The sequence below is a fragment of the Anticarsia gemmatalis genome, chromosome 24, assembly GCF_050436995.1.
Source record: "Anticarsia gemmatalis isolate Benzon Research Colony breed Stoneville strain chromosome 24, ilAntGemm2 primary, whole genome shotgun sequence".
In the NCBI taxonomy this organism is placed as follows: domain Eukaryota; kingdom Metazoa; phylum Arthropoda; class Insecta; order Lepidoptera; family Erebidae; genus Anticarsia; species Anticarsia gemmatalis.
In genome coordinates, this window is record NC_134768.1 from 2,519,467 (window position 1) to 2,537,209 (window position 17,743).

A 17,743-nucleotide genomic window follows, 5' to 3' on the forward strand; every position below is an offset into this window, starting at 1 on the left:
AACAATAAGAAAGGACAACGGTTGTAGATTTTAAATTGTAACTAAAAGCTCTTTTCTTAGAGTGGTAATTAAAAATAATGGATGGCTTTTTTTTCCTAGATGCGAAACGCCCCGAAGATAAAAAGTGACACAATTACTAATTAAAAACCTCGGTACTAAGATCCGCAACTTGATTTTTTTTCTTGAGATGCTTTGCATTCAAGCAGTTAAAGTAGCGACATCTTGTAGCAGTTCTTGAAACTATCAGGACGATTAGAGTGATATTTGTTTCATAGATGGCGTTAGCGGCGAATACAATGATTTTAGTTTTATCTAAATATTTTGTCTAAGTGACTAAATAACATAACTGTATCTATTAAAAAGTTATTACTGATATTTTTGTAATATACTTTATATATTTCTTTTTCCTACAACTTTTTATGGAAGATAATGGAGAATGTTACTAGGTATGCCAAATCGCTTGAAATTTTGACTCAGTAAAGCCTGTACATGTACATGAAAACTAGTTTTTGTTTTAGTCAAAAATACCAAGTAGTTTTGATTTTACAAGCATTCAAAGTTTCAAAAAATATCGAGTCCCGCTAACGGCGTGACGTCATAGTACACCACGCCGCGCGGGCCGCGTCCCGCTTAATATCAAGTCTCCAGCCGTAGATGTAATAGCTTATGCAGTATTTTGTTGTGTTTTCGTCTGCTTATTACATTTAAAGTGTAATAATAGTAAATATTATTAAAAAAGACTATGTGAGCCAGACTTAGTGTAGTGTAGAATGACGTCACACCGTCACCGTGCGGTTACAACTTGTTTCACTTATAAATCGGAAACTAATTGACGTATCAAAGTAATTCTTTCACTAGTATTTGTTATTTTTAACAGAGAATATGGAGAGCTAATAACCCAAATTTGTTAACATTCTCCATTGCGGACGCATCCATTATCTAGTCTGTCCAAGCAATATGAAAATGTCAAATCAGTGTTGCCAAGGTTAACAATTTACCCTGTAGGAAAGTTGTTTTATCGTTATTATTATCGTTATATTATTATTTGATATCTTGGAAAACGTACGCGATTATTGAGATTTATAGCAAAAACTTAAATTTCATTAAAGCATTGTGACGTTAAATTAGACTCATTAATTTTATGACGGATTATTCGACTGGTTTATTACATCAGTATACGATAGTATATAAATAAAGGATTATTTTGATGCTATTTTTGCCTGAATATTATGTGATGTTATAGAAATGCACTTGTTTAGAGACCTACTTGCAATGTTTACTTTTACGATATTAGGGGTACTTTTAGTTCTATAGCATTACAACCCCATATTTAGTACCGTACGAAACTACGCGACGTCGAAACCGTTTTTACGTCCGCGCTAATAAAACTCGTTGAAAATGCATACATCAAAATGGTAGAATCGCTACAAATGTTTTTATTTCTATTTAAATCTAAATACAGACGAAAATGTTCATGGTTCTCGCCTTTCCTGTGTTCAGTGCTCATAGTGTTATTGTTCTGTGATGGTGTTCTGTCTAAGTGTAGTGATCATAACTGTTTGAACGGTGTGTGTAAAAATGATATGTGCGTGTGCTACGAGGGATGGCAGGGTCCGGAGTGTCAGTACTGCGGCGGGAAAGTCAAGTGAGTCTCCTTTGTAGGCCCGTGGAGCCCGTAATACGTTTTGATTTGTTTAGTTCAGTGACCTCTTTCCGAGGCGCGCCTTACTGACAAGTTAGTAGAATTTGCAAGAGAAAGCCCGCGAGGATTATCCAATTATACAGTTTGGCTTCTTTCCTCGATCCTGAGCGTGGCCCCGAAGGTCGCTGGTCGTGGTTACGACATGAGAACGCGTGTTTTTATTGAGTTGTTTCTGTAACTGGTGCAACAATAGGCTAACCTTTTATCTGTGCTGCTTGTAAGGACGAATCAGGGGCAAATTGCTGCAAGATTGTCTTGGCTGTGTGCTTAATTTCCTTAGCCATTATGTTGGGGTTAAGTGTCACAATTTACTCTATGATTCATGAGTGATTGTGACAGTTTGCATTTACAGTTTTTTATTATTAGATCAGCTGATTAGGCTGATGTAGAAATGCCTGACAAAAAGTATCTTACTTGAATAATTAAGAAGAATGTCTTCTTAATAGAGAGTAAATCTAATTAAATGATATCATTTGATATCAACAAGGTTAGGATAAGGTTGACTGTCTATTTAATCTGTGGATAAACAGTAATTTAGGTCTTCCTAGCATCATAATTATTAGGCTTCTGTATTTGTAGGTCATTTGCTAATCCTGGCTTATAAGAATCACATTGTAAGGCCAGAGGATTTATCAATACATGTTTAAGTATAATATATTTTTTGAGCTTGAAAATGAACAGTATTTTTTTAGAAAACTGAGCTAAACTACAGTGTTGCTTTAACATGTGGCAAACAACTGTATACTAGAAACCTGTATAATAATGTAGGTAATAAATATAGAAAAAAAAATAACATAAAAAGTATATCCTAGGTATAAATGGTTGTGTATAATGTGTTTGGGGAAAATCAAGACATAAACTCTTAATTAAATACATTTATACTGTGGTTATTTGTACCTTTTAAGATTGCTACATTTTTCTAGGTATACGTACTGTGGTCATCCGATTCCAAACTAAGCAGATCTTGTGCTATGGTTACCAAATAACTGATAGACATCCTCATCATTTAAATTTACATTTTATAAATAAATATATTGATTTAAATTCTAGACTGAAGCCTGATATTTGTTATAAAACCATAATCTTTCACTTGCTATGTGGCTGACTATGTCAAAAATAACGTTTAAAGTAGATTATTCAATTAAAAGATAACTAGGTACTTACCTTATACATCACTTTGAGTAATCTAACTGGACCTCTTTATATTATTGAACAAAAGAAAAAGGAATGTAGTTTAGTACATACCTAGGCATTAAGATATATAAAATGTACTAAATAAAAATGCCTTATACATACCTATGTACCTTTTTTACTTTATTTAAAAGTTAATTGTTTTGATTTCCCATATGTCTGTTTCCTGTATCCTTACTTAATTATTGAGTATCCCACAGTATTATCCTGGTACCTAGTGCTGATAACGTTATTTATATTAAAATAGGCATGTATTTTTTCCTCCTCAGCTTGTTAATGGGCACATACTTACTTACCTACCTACTTGCATTAATATGGTATCTAGATTTATACCTATTTGCTTGGTCAACTTAAAGTTCAAAGGAATTGGTATTCCTATACCATTTCGACTGCAAAATGGTTGTGGTGTCCATATTGGGGTGAAGTAAGTTGCAATAACTGGAAAAAGTGGGACTATTGTAGATGCTAGACAAGAAAGATGTGGATGACAGCTGGAAGATTTGGGTGGAAGGTTAAAACAAGCATGTTAGCCCACGTAAAGGTGACATGAGGCCCAGGCAATGATGAGTTGTGTATTAAATACTTGCCTACCTTATACCATTAATAAAGCAAATAGAAGTATAAATTGTTTTAAAAAAATTACTAAATCTGGTATAAAATTCTCAATTGTTGTATAAAATATGCATTGATATGTTAATTAAAGAATTAGTATCATTCATAAGTTACTTTTTTTTTATTTCTGAATTTAATGTTTGATAAGGCACTAATAGGAAGATGTATCGTAAAAAGTTCGTCTTTAATAATGTTATTGTGTTTATTCAATTAAACCCATGACACCCACAACAGGAATTGTGAATAACAAAATATGATTTTATTTTTGTCATTGTACCACTCATTGTGTCCAAAATATAAAAACAGGTAATTTATTTATGTCTATAAATAAATTACCTGTTTTTAGTTCCATTCAAAATGTTGATACCTTTATTTATCCTTAACTAACAGGTAATGTTTGCAACAAGGTATGTTATCTGCTCATACACAGTTGACAAATGCCTGCCAGGATTATGTTTAAGACAATGCTTAATTAAATAAATTATGAAACCAATTTAAGATGCTTATTAAACTCAAATGTGCAATTTTCAGATGTTACCTTAAACAAATCTAGAAACATATTTTGCATATGATATTTCTTTTAATAATGAGTTGCTTAATTATTAATTTTGATAGCATTTGAATTTTTCAAAACAACACTACTTCTTTAGTTAATCTGATAACCCAGAAATCCTTACCCTTTTATTACCCTTATCAAATACCTAGGTATTATCTCCTAGGATTTGTAATAGTCTAATCTAGTGCAATAAACGATTAACGGGAGTTCCCCTTTTTAATTAAACAATTCTATTGCACTATTTGTTATGACTCATTACGAGATACACATTGTATCAATTAAACTCAAGTGGGAGAATTAATAAGGAATGTGTGAATAAACGCAATACAATCCTAAGAACACTTAATAACTCTGAAATTAACTTAAAAAGTTATTTTGAGCTGCAGTTGACTGGGGTCTTAATTTAACATGACGAAAATAGGGTTTGAAAGACTACAAAAGAGTATCTTAGGGTCTTCAAATTTGCCAGTGGTGTCATCTGTATTAAAGAGTATTATATCACTAGTAGACCAGTGTGACTTTGCTTGCATTTAATTAGAATGTATTTTTTTTTATGAAATGTAAAAAGCTATTTGACTTTCATTTTCCAGTAATCATTTCCTAATAAACTAGATTTTACTTAAATTAAATACCATTGAAAAAAGCTGATGATTGACTTTCAATAGGCTTATTACAAAATTAGTTAAAATATTTAAAACTCTTATATTTGCTAGTCCTATTTCTCTGTGTGGACTACTGTGCCAGATTTATTTATCAGTCATTCATCGAATTTGATAATACACTTGTTAACATATCGTAAAACATTAAAGATAATGTATTTGTAAGGAAATCAAAACAACAAGTAATCTCATTAACCTTTTGAGGAAGTAAACAAAGAAAATTTGTTATCGGTCAGTCAAGTGTGAACAGTTTATCAGTTGAATGGGTGATTTTAATTGTTTTCTTATGACCCAGTACTGAAAGTTCATACAAATTAAAGTTGACGTTTTAATCTCGTATTGTTTCTACAATTTTGTTGGTTGAGCATTATTTGAAATTGAGTATTGTTTGAGCATGCTCTCTATTATTTTGGGGTGCAAAGTAGGAGTGGAAATACTTTTAAATGTCACTTAACTGAATGTATTGTGAGTATTTAGCTGTTAGAATGAAGAGATAGCTTTAACCTCTGAATTAACCTAGATAGTTTCTGGTGAAATAAGAGAAGGCCACTAAATAGGTAGGTAAGTAGACCAGGATAAGATCTGGATAGACCGGTAAAGTATTTACGTAGAAGGACTGCGAGAGAAATAATATTTTTTGAGCTTAAAAGTTCGTGGTCGGCTCATACGAAGATAGTTTACGTATTCTTCAGAGCTTAAATATGCCTTCTAAATCTCAAGTAAGATAGCCCATCTATTGGCAAACCTCGTGCCAACTGTCCACCTCATTCGACCTATAACTGCAATTGCTTGCTACTTGAGCCCTAGTTTGTAAACTGTCTAAATATGAACGTATCCATGAACTCGCATTTGTCATCGATCATTTTAACCTTGCTCATTGTTTATTGACGCGAATGCATGCCATGGGCCCGTTATAACCGATACACGTAAAAAATTCAACATGTCCCATATTTTATAGTCTAAACTAGGTACCTAGGTAGGCTACCCACTTGAGTAGGCAGATACCTACCTCAGGTCCAAGTGAAAGAAATACGACTAAAGACGAGAAAGAAGGAGACGGAAGATTTATGGAAAGAAATTGCTTACATTATCACCATACTCTAATTTATTTGCGTGCACTCTTCAACGACCGTATCTAAATTCTTACTTGTCTACAAGGTTTCTTCTACCTAGGTCATTTTACACTGTATTCTTGTTCCATGGATCGAACGGATTTTAGGGAAGAATGGAAATGTGACACAAAAAAACATATCATCAAATATTATTTTTTCGTCAAATAAGGGTATACCATCAGAGTACACGGTACTACTATCGAGAATACTAAGCTGTCGGTTATCCGTTACTTGCGATAAGTTATTAAAACGGCTGCTGCTTATCCAGGATCACATTTGGTATATGGCAGTGATGTTATTTTACACACGTGTCTATGTTCATGCTCCTGATATTTTACATTTTGTACATTGTATAATTTGAATAGTATGTCTACCTGTATTGTTAGCTTGTCATACGAACATCTAGATATCTATAGGTCAAGGCCCTCTTGTAAATCTAGATTTGAAACAAATTAAAGTGTAATCGGCAAAATCTGCACATGTTCCCACGTGTTTTTTTCATGGAAAAGTAACTTTATATGTTTGTCTGTCTGTATGCATTTTATAAAGATACACAGATTTTTCTACACGTGATTGTCCCACCAAAGGCAACGGTTTCTTCCCGCAAGAGGGAAGGTTTAGGCCTTGAGTATTTTATTTTATTATCCGTTAATGTCTCACTGTTGGTCAAGGGTCTCCTTCCGAACGTAAACGGGTTGAGCCTTGAGTCCGCCACAGTGGTGTAGGTTGGGAACTTTGCATGCCCTCAAGAAGAATATATTGAGCAAATTTTATGCATGCAATGTTTCGTCACGATGTTTTCGTTCACCGTTAGTGTTCATAAAATGATGTAGTGGTAATAAAATTAGGTAAATAAAATTAAATCGGTCACTCATAATGAAAACTTTGAATATAGGACCTAGATTCAATGATTGCTTATCAAAGTGAAGTGGTTGATCTTTTTAAATTAAAAGTTTCAATGTAAGTGTGACTAGTCTTCTGCTAGCTTTCGTTTTATCAATCTTTCATCTATTTTCCGATAATAAAAGTAGACTAAAGTAGATTGTGATATTGAGATGAGGACACTAATTTAATTATACTCGGACCTTTACAAACGTGCAGACTACATGATAATTAAATGATTAGGATTTTGATAATATTACGAGCTAGGGAGTCCGATAAAATGACTTGCCGTGTAGGTACCCAGTTCGCAAATTTGTTATTTACCGAATACAGAATCTTCAGATTCAGATTGTCCAACACGTACCCGCAAGCCGTGAAACTGGCCCTAAGTATAGTAAACTTATGTTCAGTTTATTGCAATGCCATTAAAACGGAGCCATGTGACGAGCACTACTGTATTTTAAATAGGTAGGGTTTGTTTAATTCAAAATGCGTGATCATCAGTCCATAAAGTATATGTTTTGTTTCATGTTAATGTGTGGCACTGACAATTATCAGAACAGCCAGATGTCATTGTGATTGGACTAATTTATTCTCGAGGATGCGTCGGTGCAATACTATTCTGTATTGCGTTTAATTTAAATAATGTCAATGAATTTTTTGCGTATGTTGCGGCGATGGTATAAAACAGTTTTGATCTAGATTCCTGTTCGTCAATTAGTTGCATGTTAATGAGAATCTATAAAAATATCCTACCTAGTTTACCTACTTTTTAAATAAGATAAAGAAATATTTTTTGACTATATAGGTTTCTTAGGAATACCTACCTACGTAGTTACTTCAGATTTGGCTGGGTGCCGATAGTACAGTCCAACAACTTAGTAAATAGCCATTGTATGCAAGGTTGAGTGACTACCTAGATAAAAATTATAATTTAGAACATCAAAAAAGTAAGTTGACTTGCAGGCGTATGCAACTGACAGTGGCTGTATCACAGCTACTTAGCTGCTTTATTTTTGAAAAACATTAAATAATTTATTAAATTCAATCTAAGTAAGTAGATATATCGTACATGCCAAGGCTCTTAGCCAAATTGACGAACTATGAGTACGCAGGCATTTTTGTAAAACTTCAAGCGTTTTGTTCACCATCCAGATTTCACAATGTCCCTACAGCACGCGTTGTATTGTTCATCCTTGAGGTCCAATGTCAGTTTTTGATGCGGATACGCATCTGGTTTGGTCAGTTCGTACATGTATGAGTTGCATCTTGTATTTTTATCTCAAGGATTTTCACTTTAAAAATAGGAAGAACAGTACTGGTTATTTTTCTTTAGAATTGTTTATGATGTATCAAAATTCTGTGAATACTACAATAAGGTATAAATCTGAATATAAACAGTCCATAAACGTTAGCTGTGTAGCGAGATAGTTATATAAAATATGGATCAAAATTAATATAGGTAGCAGAAACCATAGTACGTCACTTAACTAGTCTGCATGTTTCAACGGATGCAAAGCGTCCTAATTCATAAAATTTTGAGAAATAAAAAGAAGAGGTGGAGAGTAACGAACGAACTTTAAAAAAGTTATTTCCCAACTACTAATTGCTATTTGAAATTGTCACTGAACTAATGAAACAGAGGAAAGTTCAGAACCGAAAAATCGTTTTAAATGATCCATTGTTACCTTCGTTATAACTGCATCTGAAATGTTTACCATTTCAAAATCAGCCCTCTTATTCATAAACACACTAAGTATTTTACCTATTTTAGTTAAAAAACTACTATAATATGTTTTCTCTCTTTCATTTCGCAGTGAAAGAAACAAAACTCTTTATAAACCTTTCATACATTTTAATGAATAAGATGGTTTAGGTTTAGTACGATAGAAATTATAAGCAACTCATGTTCTATTTCAGTTTAACATCACCAACGGGGTTCATAACGGACGGTCCGGGGAACTACAGCGTGAGTACGCAGTGCTCATGGCTGCTGACGCCTCCGCACCTGGGGCCCACGCCGCCGCCGCTGCGCGTGCGCCTCGAGAGCTTCGCCACCGAGTGCGGGTGGGACCATCTGTATGTGTACGACGGTGACAGCGTCAGAGCCAAGAAACTACTTGCTGTGTTCAGGTAAGATGGCCATTTAAAGGTTTTTAGTTGTTTATGAGCTACAGCAGGCCCCAAGACAGGTGGTAGAGAAGCCACAGTACTATTCGCCCAATTTGAATTGTGACTCTTCCACCGTTTCTGGCTGCCGCTCTACGCCTCGAGAGCTGATAATAGAGTTAGAGTTAAGAAGCTACTTGCTGTGTTCAGGTAACGCTCTCTTTACAAAAGGTTTTTTTTGGGTTTAATGACCCTTAATTGGCTGCAAAATGGGAGGAGAAGTTACAGTGTTCGTACCCAGTAACGTAAACAGTTCCTCTGGGGGTTTTTTCATGGTGCCTATAGTATGACACCGCGATATTAACGCTACATACGAAAGCTCACCAGTTACCCAAGCGTACGAAACGGTGTTGAGGTCTCTTATTCTAGCTTATATTAAGGACGGAAAATCAAGTAAATCCGAGTTAATTGTAAATATCGACTCCCTTCCAACTCTAAAGTATTCTCTAAATATTTTGTTTTATTTTCCAGTGGCGTCTTAGAGAACGGCAAGTCAAGTTGGACGCAGCAAGTAATAGCGCGGTCGGGCAGCGCGTTGCTGCACTTCTTCAGTGACGATGCCTACGCCATGGAGGGGTTCAACGTGACGTACGCGGCCTACTCCTGCCCCTCGGACGATCATAGGACTAATTGTTCTAGTGAGTATTACTAACCTTCGGTTTCTGAGTACATTTAGCAGTAGTTTATCTATTCAATAGCGTTTTTTTTGTATAAGTTTTAACGCTATTGTATAGATAAACGGCCGCTAAATGTACCTCAGAAACCGGGGGTTAGACATGAGACTGACTATATCCAAATAGTAGCCCGGAGTTTGGCGACGTGTCCGGTAAATGGTTATTTCGCCCCCTATTACATTGGTAATGGCGAAACGTGGGTGTATTTCATACACCTCTGCCGACACCTTTGGGTATAACAGACATGGACAAGGAGGCGGGGGCGAGGTAGTCCCCGTAAAATATGAAGGAACGAGCTTGACTCCTACAAATCAGATGGATAGTTAGTTCGTTCGCAGTGGAAAGCTTAGGGGGGGAGGCCATTGCCCAGCAGTGGCAGACTATAATAATATAGGCTCGTAATAATAATGATGCTTTTGTAGTAAAGTTCAAATCTGCAGAAATGTAGTGTGTCTGCCAGTCTGGCGCGCAGAAATCAACAGTCATGAACATGAAGGGTATATGTAGGTGGATATAAAATACAACACTCATGCACTAAGTTGTTCAGTGATCATGACTGCTCTGCATTTGAAACACAAACTCATCACAGGACTAATTTAGCTCATAACTAAATTAATTCAGACTTCGTGACATACATATTTATTTGATTATTATACTGATTGCGAACTCATTCCTCAAGCATAAATATAAATAATGCTTTACTTATGTATATATATGTATATAAAAACTGGCTATTAGTCTCACAATTGCATACAGACTTTTCTATAAATAAGATCACGGTTCGTATACCCAATGGTGTAAGCTGACGTGTATGAAATACATCTACGTTTCGCTGTTTACAATGTTAGTCCCATAAATTAGGGGGCGAGTCTATTGCTATACATCGGACATGTTACCAAACTCCGGGCTTATACTGAGAAAAACATAGTCATTTGATTCCAAACTAAGCGGAGCTTGTACTATGGTAACCAAATAACTGATAAACATTCTAATATACTTTTAAATACATACTTATATGGATATATTTTTAACCAGTCTCAGAAGAAATACCGTATTCATAACAACGTGAATAAAATTTTGCTAATTCCGACCTAGGAACTGAACCCGAGATCTCGTGATTAGCAGTCGTTAGAAGTAGTTTTACAAATATGTGATTGTCTTCTCTCGTTTTCAGATCATGGGGAATGCGACGACGGTACGTGTAGATGCGAGCCTGAGTGGACGGGAGACGCTTGTGATCAACCATTATGTCCAGGTAATATATATAAAGATATCTCTGTCTCTTTTACTCTCACGTTAGTTATGCTGATGCGAACGTTTTTCTCTTTCAGATCTTTTAGATCGTTAGGTATTATAATAGTTCTTGAAGTTAATGAATTAAAAGGTAGAATTTTAGTAATCTACTTTATTTTTGAAGCTCGTTATTTATTTGCAGTATTATAGGCGAATTTTTGTTGACTTATGCTTTGCAAAATCTTGACATTGCACAGACAACTATCAGACTATTTCCAAAAAACATAGTTGCTTTGGATTTGGGTGTAGTTTGTGTGCGAAACATCAATATTTGTAAAGCGATTCAATGTAAATTTGTAATACACTGTATAATATTGAAGTATCAATTAAAGATAAGATTCTACATACTTATATTTTTCAATAACATCCTGTTTACAAAGAGAACTTTATTCTCTGAGGTACATTTTAGAAGAAAAATGTAAGACACTATATTAAATGTCAATAGATGTCCATTTGCTATATAATTCAGCGGTTTTATCACCTGCTTGGTCGTTAAATTCGTACGATAAAATATGTCAATTAATTTTATTTGTAGGCATCTTTTTTGTTGATGTTCTATTTATGTTATTTTTAAAGGAATATTAATAACTTGAAACATGTTGTAAATGCATTGTGTCAAAAGATATTTTATGTTTACTTGCGTATACGGGTGCGCACGTAAGACAGAGTAAGCACGTATACGTTTTCTTGATTATTTACGTAGACAACTAGCATTTTTTTATTGCATTATTTTACCTTCATTACTTGTATATATTTTTATGTATATTCCTCCTCAAAATAGAAGATTTGAAAAGCATTTTTTGTTTATAATACAAGTGTATAATAATTAATTGTGTTTGTAAATTTGTCAGAGAACTGTCACGGCGGCGGCACGTGCTCCATCCCGGCGGGCTGCGTGTGCAGCTCGGCGCGGCGCGGCGCCGACTGCGCGCGGGACGCGTGGCGCGCGGGCTGGGCGGCGCCGCCCGCGGCCCGGGGCGAGCCGCCGCCGCCCGTGGCCGCGCACGCGCTGCTGCAGTACGGGGACGACCTGCTGCGGGTGGGCGGGGAGACCTTCGCGCATTCTGAGTTTTTGTACAGGTGAATATAACTACTATAGGTCTTTGCGATGGCTCCCTTAATAATAGGTTATACGAGTGTCTTTAAGCACGATGTTTTAGAATTTGGACTCTCAAGTACTTGCTTGGCGCTCCGCTCCGCTAACACTGTATTTAACTGTTACAATAAAATAAAATTAACCACTTTTGTTACTAGAAGAATATAAGCACTAAAATATTTAAGCAACAAATTGAAACAGCCTTTGCCTTTCTTGTTTTGACACAAATCACACTTTAGTGAAACTACGAACCCATTTCAAAAATCAAATGTGCGCATACAATGCCACAAAAGTAAAATATAGCCAATAAACTTTACAGTATATAATTGTGTTATGAAATAAATGACATTATTATACCTATAACTATAACTTTAAATACATAATTTAACTTGCAGATACAAAACAGCGGAACAAGAATGGGAGGAGGTACAGACATACGAGACGCCGGCGCCGCGGTTCGCTCACTCCGCCGTGCTGTACGGACACGAGCTCATCGTGTTCGGCGGAGTTGTTATCTCTGACGAGCCGGAGAGAGGGTACGTTTATAAATACTATAATATAACATGCAAAGTTTAACTGTGTCTAATTGCAAAGACGAAAAGTAAATACTAAGGAAAGGTGTCAGCAAGAAAATACTGTTGTATTTGTTTGGCGCGAAATAAAGGCCGTGAGTTGATTTATATTGATAAAACAAAAACTTGGAAATACTACTTTCGTTGTTCGAATGCGATATTTATTTTGGGTTTGATTCCCTTGACAAGAAATGTACTGTTGTTTTTTCAAAAATCTGTTTAAATGTTTCAACAGTCTCCTACAGCTTCGATAATAGGTTTGATATCTATTATACGAAGGGGTATGTTTATTTTTGGACACACCTCGCTATTTCTTATGTGTAAGAAATAATTATCTACATGTACAAACGTTATGTATGTATCACATTGACTGTTTATCATTACTATTTAATCTTCACCAAAGAGTCTAACCTGTATACATAATTTTCCAAAACTTCCGACTACTACAAAAACACCATGTTCTGCTTCCAGTGGCGGCCTGGCGGGTCTGGAAGGTAGAGCCGGCGAGGTGACGAACGAGCTGTGGCGCGTGCGGCTCAACGACGACCGGCCGCAGTGGCACAACGCGACCCCGCTCGCCTGCAGCCCGCACAGATCTGCGCCGCTCAAACATTGTGGTACGTACTACATACCTATTCGTTAAATGATTCGTTTCTTTCAGTGTAATATTATAAAGTATTACTGCATTTATAATATCTAGTTAGTATCTAAGTAAATCTTTCTTCAGTCCGAAGTTTCTGATAATGATTTCAGTAGTGGATAAAAAATTGATGATTAACGTGTCATCTTACATTGCTCTTGTAGCTTATGAAGAACAACTGACTTTTATATGTTTACTTTGAGATTCAAGCTATTTTTTACGCGAATTTAACTATTTACAGGTTTAATAATCCTTTTAAGAACTTTTAGCCAAACTTTCAGACATGTAAGATTTTCCGCTTAATTTTACTGTAACTATGTACGTTTGTATTTCAGGTGGTCTCCACGTGTCGGGCCACACGGCTGTGCTAGTATACCTAGGAATTACAAAGAAACCTGTGATGTTAGTGTTCTTTGGACATTCGCCGCACTACGGCTATCTGCATTTAGTACAGGTACATATTCCTTTTTACATAATAGCAAGTTTATTATTGCCTACTAAAATAGTCCTTAAAACTATGGAAAACAACATGGAACCTCCTGGTTTCTGCAGATTCGTTACGTTCATTTTCTTTTGTGATGATGACTCTAGACTGCCGTCAGTCACTACTTCGTAACGGCATTCCATAACCATTTACGAAATGCAGTCTTCGTGCAGTTGGCAGTCACCGTCAGATGCGGTTTACAGTTGCTGCCTTTTGCAGTTGGCAGTCGTTGCAGTTGGTAGTCGACAATCGCTACCGTCTGCAGTGTTGTTAGTTGCTGTCGTCTGCAGTCCGCAGTTGTTTGCGCTATACTTCTATCTTAAATCATAATTAGATTGTCATGATAATAATGTTCTCTGGTCTTTCCCTACCCCTATAGAAAAACGGCTTGATTTTTATGTATGTATGTATGCATGATAATAATGTATGTATTGTATTTTTCCCAGGAGTACTACGTGGACGAGGGGGCGTGGTCGTCGAGCCCGCACCGCGGCTGGGCGGCGCGCGGCGGGTTCGGCCACGCGGCGGCCTGGGACCCGCTGTCCAGGAAGGTCTATGTGCACGGCGGACTTGTGTCCGAGTCCGAGGCCACGCAGGTAAGATTAGCTACGATTTAAGTACCTATTAGAGCGATATTTATTGCATGGGGTTTGTAATTGGAAATAAACATAATTCTTCAAAATAGAAGGTTTATTGACTGAGTTTTGTCAGTTAATTTTAATAAATTATATGTATAACGGACTTGTTTATTAACAAGTATTTTTGCTGTTGTCGTGAACATGCATATCAATGTTTTAACGACGTAAACTGACTGAATAAAATATAGTAAGTGATGCGATTCAAGTATTAGACTCAACTATTTTAGATATTTGTTAACTTCACATTTACTTTTTAAACTTAAAACCTCACGTTATGTCTATTATCAGTATAATATAAATAATTATTATTGTGTGTTTACAGGCACCGTCCGCGTCGCTCTTCGAGTACGACCCAGAGATAAGACTGTGGCGGCCGCTACAGTCGGCGCCCACACCTAGATATTTACATACTGCTACCTTTATTACGCCAGGTAAATTATAACGTCACTACATATTGTAAAACAAAACCCATGTCGATCTATCTGTACGGTAAAATCTCAAGAACTGCTGAACGGATATACATGCACTATTTACTAGAAAATAGAATGAAAAATACATAGATAGTGATTTGCAAATACAGTTACCAAGTTTTGTTTGTCGATTTATTATACCATAGTTGAGTATGGGTATCTCCTGGAACAAGATAGAAATATATACTTTTTCAGAATATCTGTACTTATTTGTTTGTTTTATGTTACAGGTGTGATGTTAGTATTCGGCGGTAATGCCCACAACGACAGCGCTGCGGCACTAGTATCTAACCCCGCTGCGTCTAAGTGTTACTCAGCGGGAGCCTTACTTTATGACGTCAGGTACTCAAATTACACGTATATAGTGTTTCTCATAATAGATTACGCCATTTTTTTTTTTACATTTCCGACCCGTCGCTTGTAACTGTCATTTAGTTGCCTTTAGAGATAAGATTGATATATTAAAGCTTTACGTTTATTGTTTTTATGTACCTTTATGGTCGTGTTGTGTCTGCAGGTGCGGCGTGTGGTGGGAGGCGGCGGCGCCGGGCGGCGGGGCACGTGCCGCTCACGCCGCCGCGCCGCTCGCGCTCCGGGACCGCCGGGCCGTCTACATATACGCCGGGTACTTACCTACTAACTAAACCTTTGTTAAGCGAACTTAGTATAACTAATATTCCTATGCATAACTGCCTCTGCGGCACGGTCATTAGTGTATTGCTGCCGAGCAAAAGGTCTCGGGTGCGAATCCTGGGTCGGGCTAAAAAAAGTGTTTTCTGATTTGAATTTCTCAGACATTGCCATTAGCTAATTAGTTGAGGTCTTAGACCTACGTGCCTAAAAACCACGTAAAGCCGTCGGTCCTACCCCTGACCTCTCACTAGCCGTGTCGGTTATTTTGTCTGAAGAATTAGACAGTGTACCTGTGTATTGAGCACACATTAGGACACTAAAACCAAAGATCTGCACCGATGGCCAGTTTCAGTGAATTTGTCTACTATAGCAGAATATCGACAAGGACATTATTATTCCTGTGGAATAGGTACTAAACATTAATCTCATAAATTGACCTTAATGTATGTTTATTTCAGTTTCGACGGCCTACTCCGCTCCGACGCGTTAATATTCGAGACAGGTGAAGGATGTTCGAAGCACACGCACGAGTCTGCGTGCCTCACCGCGGCGCAGAACACAGCTATAGCGTGCGTGTGGCGACCCAGAGATAAGACTTGTATAGCGGTTAGTGTTATTATATGTTTTTTCTTTTTTAACCCATTACTGCCCCACTGCAGGGCGAGGGGGGCGGGGGAGTTAGGCCTTGAGTGCGGTGCGGTGAACGCGGTTTTAGGCATGCAAAGTTTCCTCACGATTTTTCCTTCAACGTTAGAACAAGTGATAATTATTTCTAATACATACATAACTTCGAAAAGTCATTGGTGTGTTGCCTCGAATTTGAACCTGTGACCACTTGCGTGAGAGGTGCCTACTTATTATACCAAATCTTTATCGAGGAGACCCAGCAGTGGGACATCAAAAGGTTATTTTCTTTATATATTTTTTTTTGGAAATTAAAGCATAATATAATTTAACGTTTACTTATAAATAATATTTCCTGGATACATAGACTTTAGACCCTTGCCCAGCAGAAGAACAGTAATGGATTAAAAAGTTGACTTTTTATAGTCTTCCTTTATCAACATAATAAAAAAAACTAGAACTTTCATTTAACTGTTTAAAAAAAAATCATAATCAAACAAATTAACTACGTTTAATTCTCGTTTGTTACAGTTAGAAGAATTGGGTTGGACGGAGTCGTTTCAAGGCACGGTGAAAGCGTGTCTCACTGAACCACGGTTTGGTAAGGGTAAGCATTTTATTAGGAACATATTACTTTTACAAGTTTAGTACAACTGCCTTACTTACTAATCCTACCGCTCGAACTAGACGGACTTATTAGGAAGATTTCAGTATCGATTTCCAGACTTATTGCTCGGTTAAACACAGACAACATAGCTTAATTAAATCTTACCTGTAACATTTAATGGTCTAACTACCGCCCTGTATCAATGGGACTAACTTTGTTTACGGCGGTCATACTATATACAACTTCGTGTAACAACTACAGTAAAATAACTAATCTAAGAACGTCTTATATTGTAAAGTAATGGTAATTTGTGTGGTACAGACGAGCGTCGCTGCGCGTCGGCGGAGTCGTGCGCGGCGTGTACCGCGGCCCGCTGCGCCTGGTGCGGCGCCTGCTACCCCTCCGCCATGTACTGCGTGCGACACACGCATCCGGTTAGTCCTAGTTTTTTACCTCACACTCTAAATTTACCTGATACTCTCACTAATAGTTTAATAAGTGAAGACAGGAATGTCTCTATCTATGTATCTTTTTTTTTTTTTATATCGTTTATTCATATAATACATCACATTATAAAATACATACAAAAATCGCCAAACTGTCTATGCGATCATAGAATAGAGACAATTGGGCATGCGAGCCCGATCTTTTCAGACCACTGCAGCCTTTACCAACTCGTCTACAGCTGCAGTTTCCCATTATTGCGCTCCATAGCCAGTTGCGCTCACCGGTCTGACAGCGATCTGTGGTGAAGCAACCGTTGGCGCGGTCATTCTATAGATGGGTGACCGCATAGTGGTATTTGAGCTGGGCGTCTCCATGCTTTGGAGGGCACGTAAAAAGTCGGTCCCGGTTATTGTCTACTAAGATAACAGTCGTTAAGCCATGTCAAAGGCCTTTCGGGCGGCTTGAACAACTTTGACACTAGGTTGACCACTAACCATACGATAAGAAGAAAATAAGAAGAACCTCACACTTGAAATAAACTTAATACTCTCACTAATAGTTTAATAGGTAAAGACAGGAATGTTTTTATCTATGAATCTGCCCGATCGTAGAATAGAGATATTAGAGCATGCGATCCAGATCTTTTCAAACCACTGCAGCCTTTATCAACTTTTTCCCTCAG

At 37.0% G+C, this 17,743-nt stretch overlaps 1 protein-coding gene across 3 annotated transcripts in view; it reads left to right on the plus strand.

The window, feature by feature from the left end:
- The first annotated feature begins 1,347 nt into the window (after positions 1-1,347).
- Positions 1,348-17,743, plus strand: part of dsd (attractin-like protein dsd) — a 32,171-nt gene continuing 15,775 nt past the window's right edge. For 2 of the 3 annotated variants that reach the window (XM_076130420.1, XM_076130421.1), the window contains exons 1-15: positions 1,348-1,645; positions 8,635-8,847; positions 9,355-9,521; positions 10,732-10,812; positions 11,702-11,930; positions 12,342-12,482; positions 12,990-13,135; positions 13,494-13,612; positions 14,089-14,238; positions 14,603-14,711; positions 14,981-15,092; positions 15,268-15,375; positions 15,842-15,989; positions 16,539-16,614; positions 16,936-17,048. In XM_076130420.1, coding sequence (XP_075986535.1) covers positions 1,413-1,645; positions 8,635-8,847; positions 9,355-9,521; positions 10,732-10,812; positions 11,702-11,930; positions 12,342-12,482; positions 12,990-13,135; positions 13,494-13,612; positions 14,089-14,238; positions 14,603-14,711; positions 14,981-15,092; positions 15,268-15,375; positions 15,842-15,989; positions 16,539-16,614; positions 16,936-17,048 — 2,145 coding nt within the window. In that variant the 5' untranslated portion in view covers positions 1,348-1,412. The remainder of the gene's footprint in view (positions 1,646-8,634; positions 8,848-9,354; positions 9,522-10,731; positions 10,813-11,701; positions 11,931-12,341; positions 12,483-12,989; positions 13,136-13,493; positions 13,613-14,088; positions 14,239-14,602; positions 14,712-14,980; positions 15,093-15,267; positions 15,376-15,841; positions 15,990-16,538; positions 16,615-16,935; positions 17,049-17,743) is intronic. The other variant, XM_076130422.1, reaches the window with a different exon arrangement.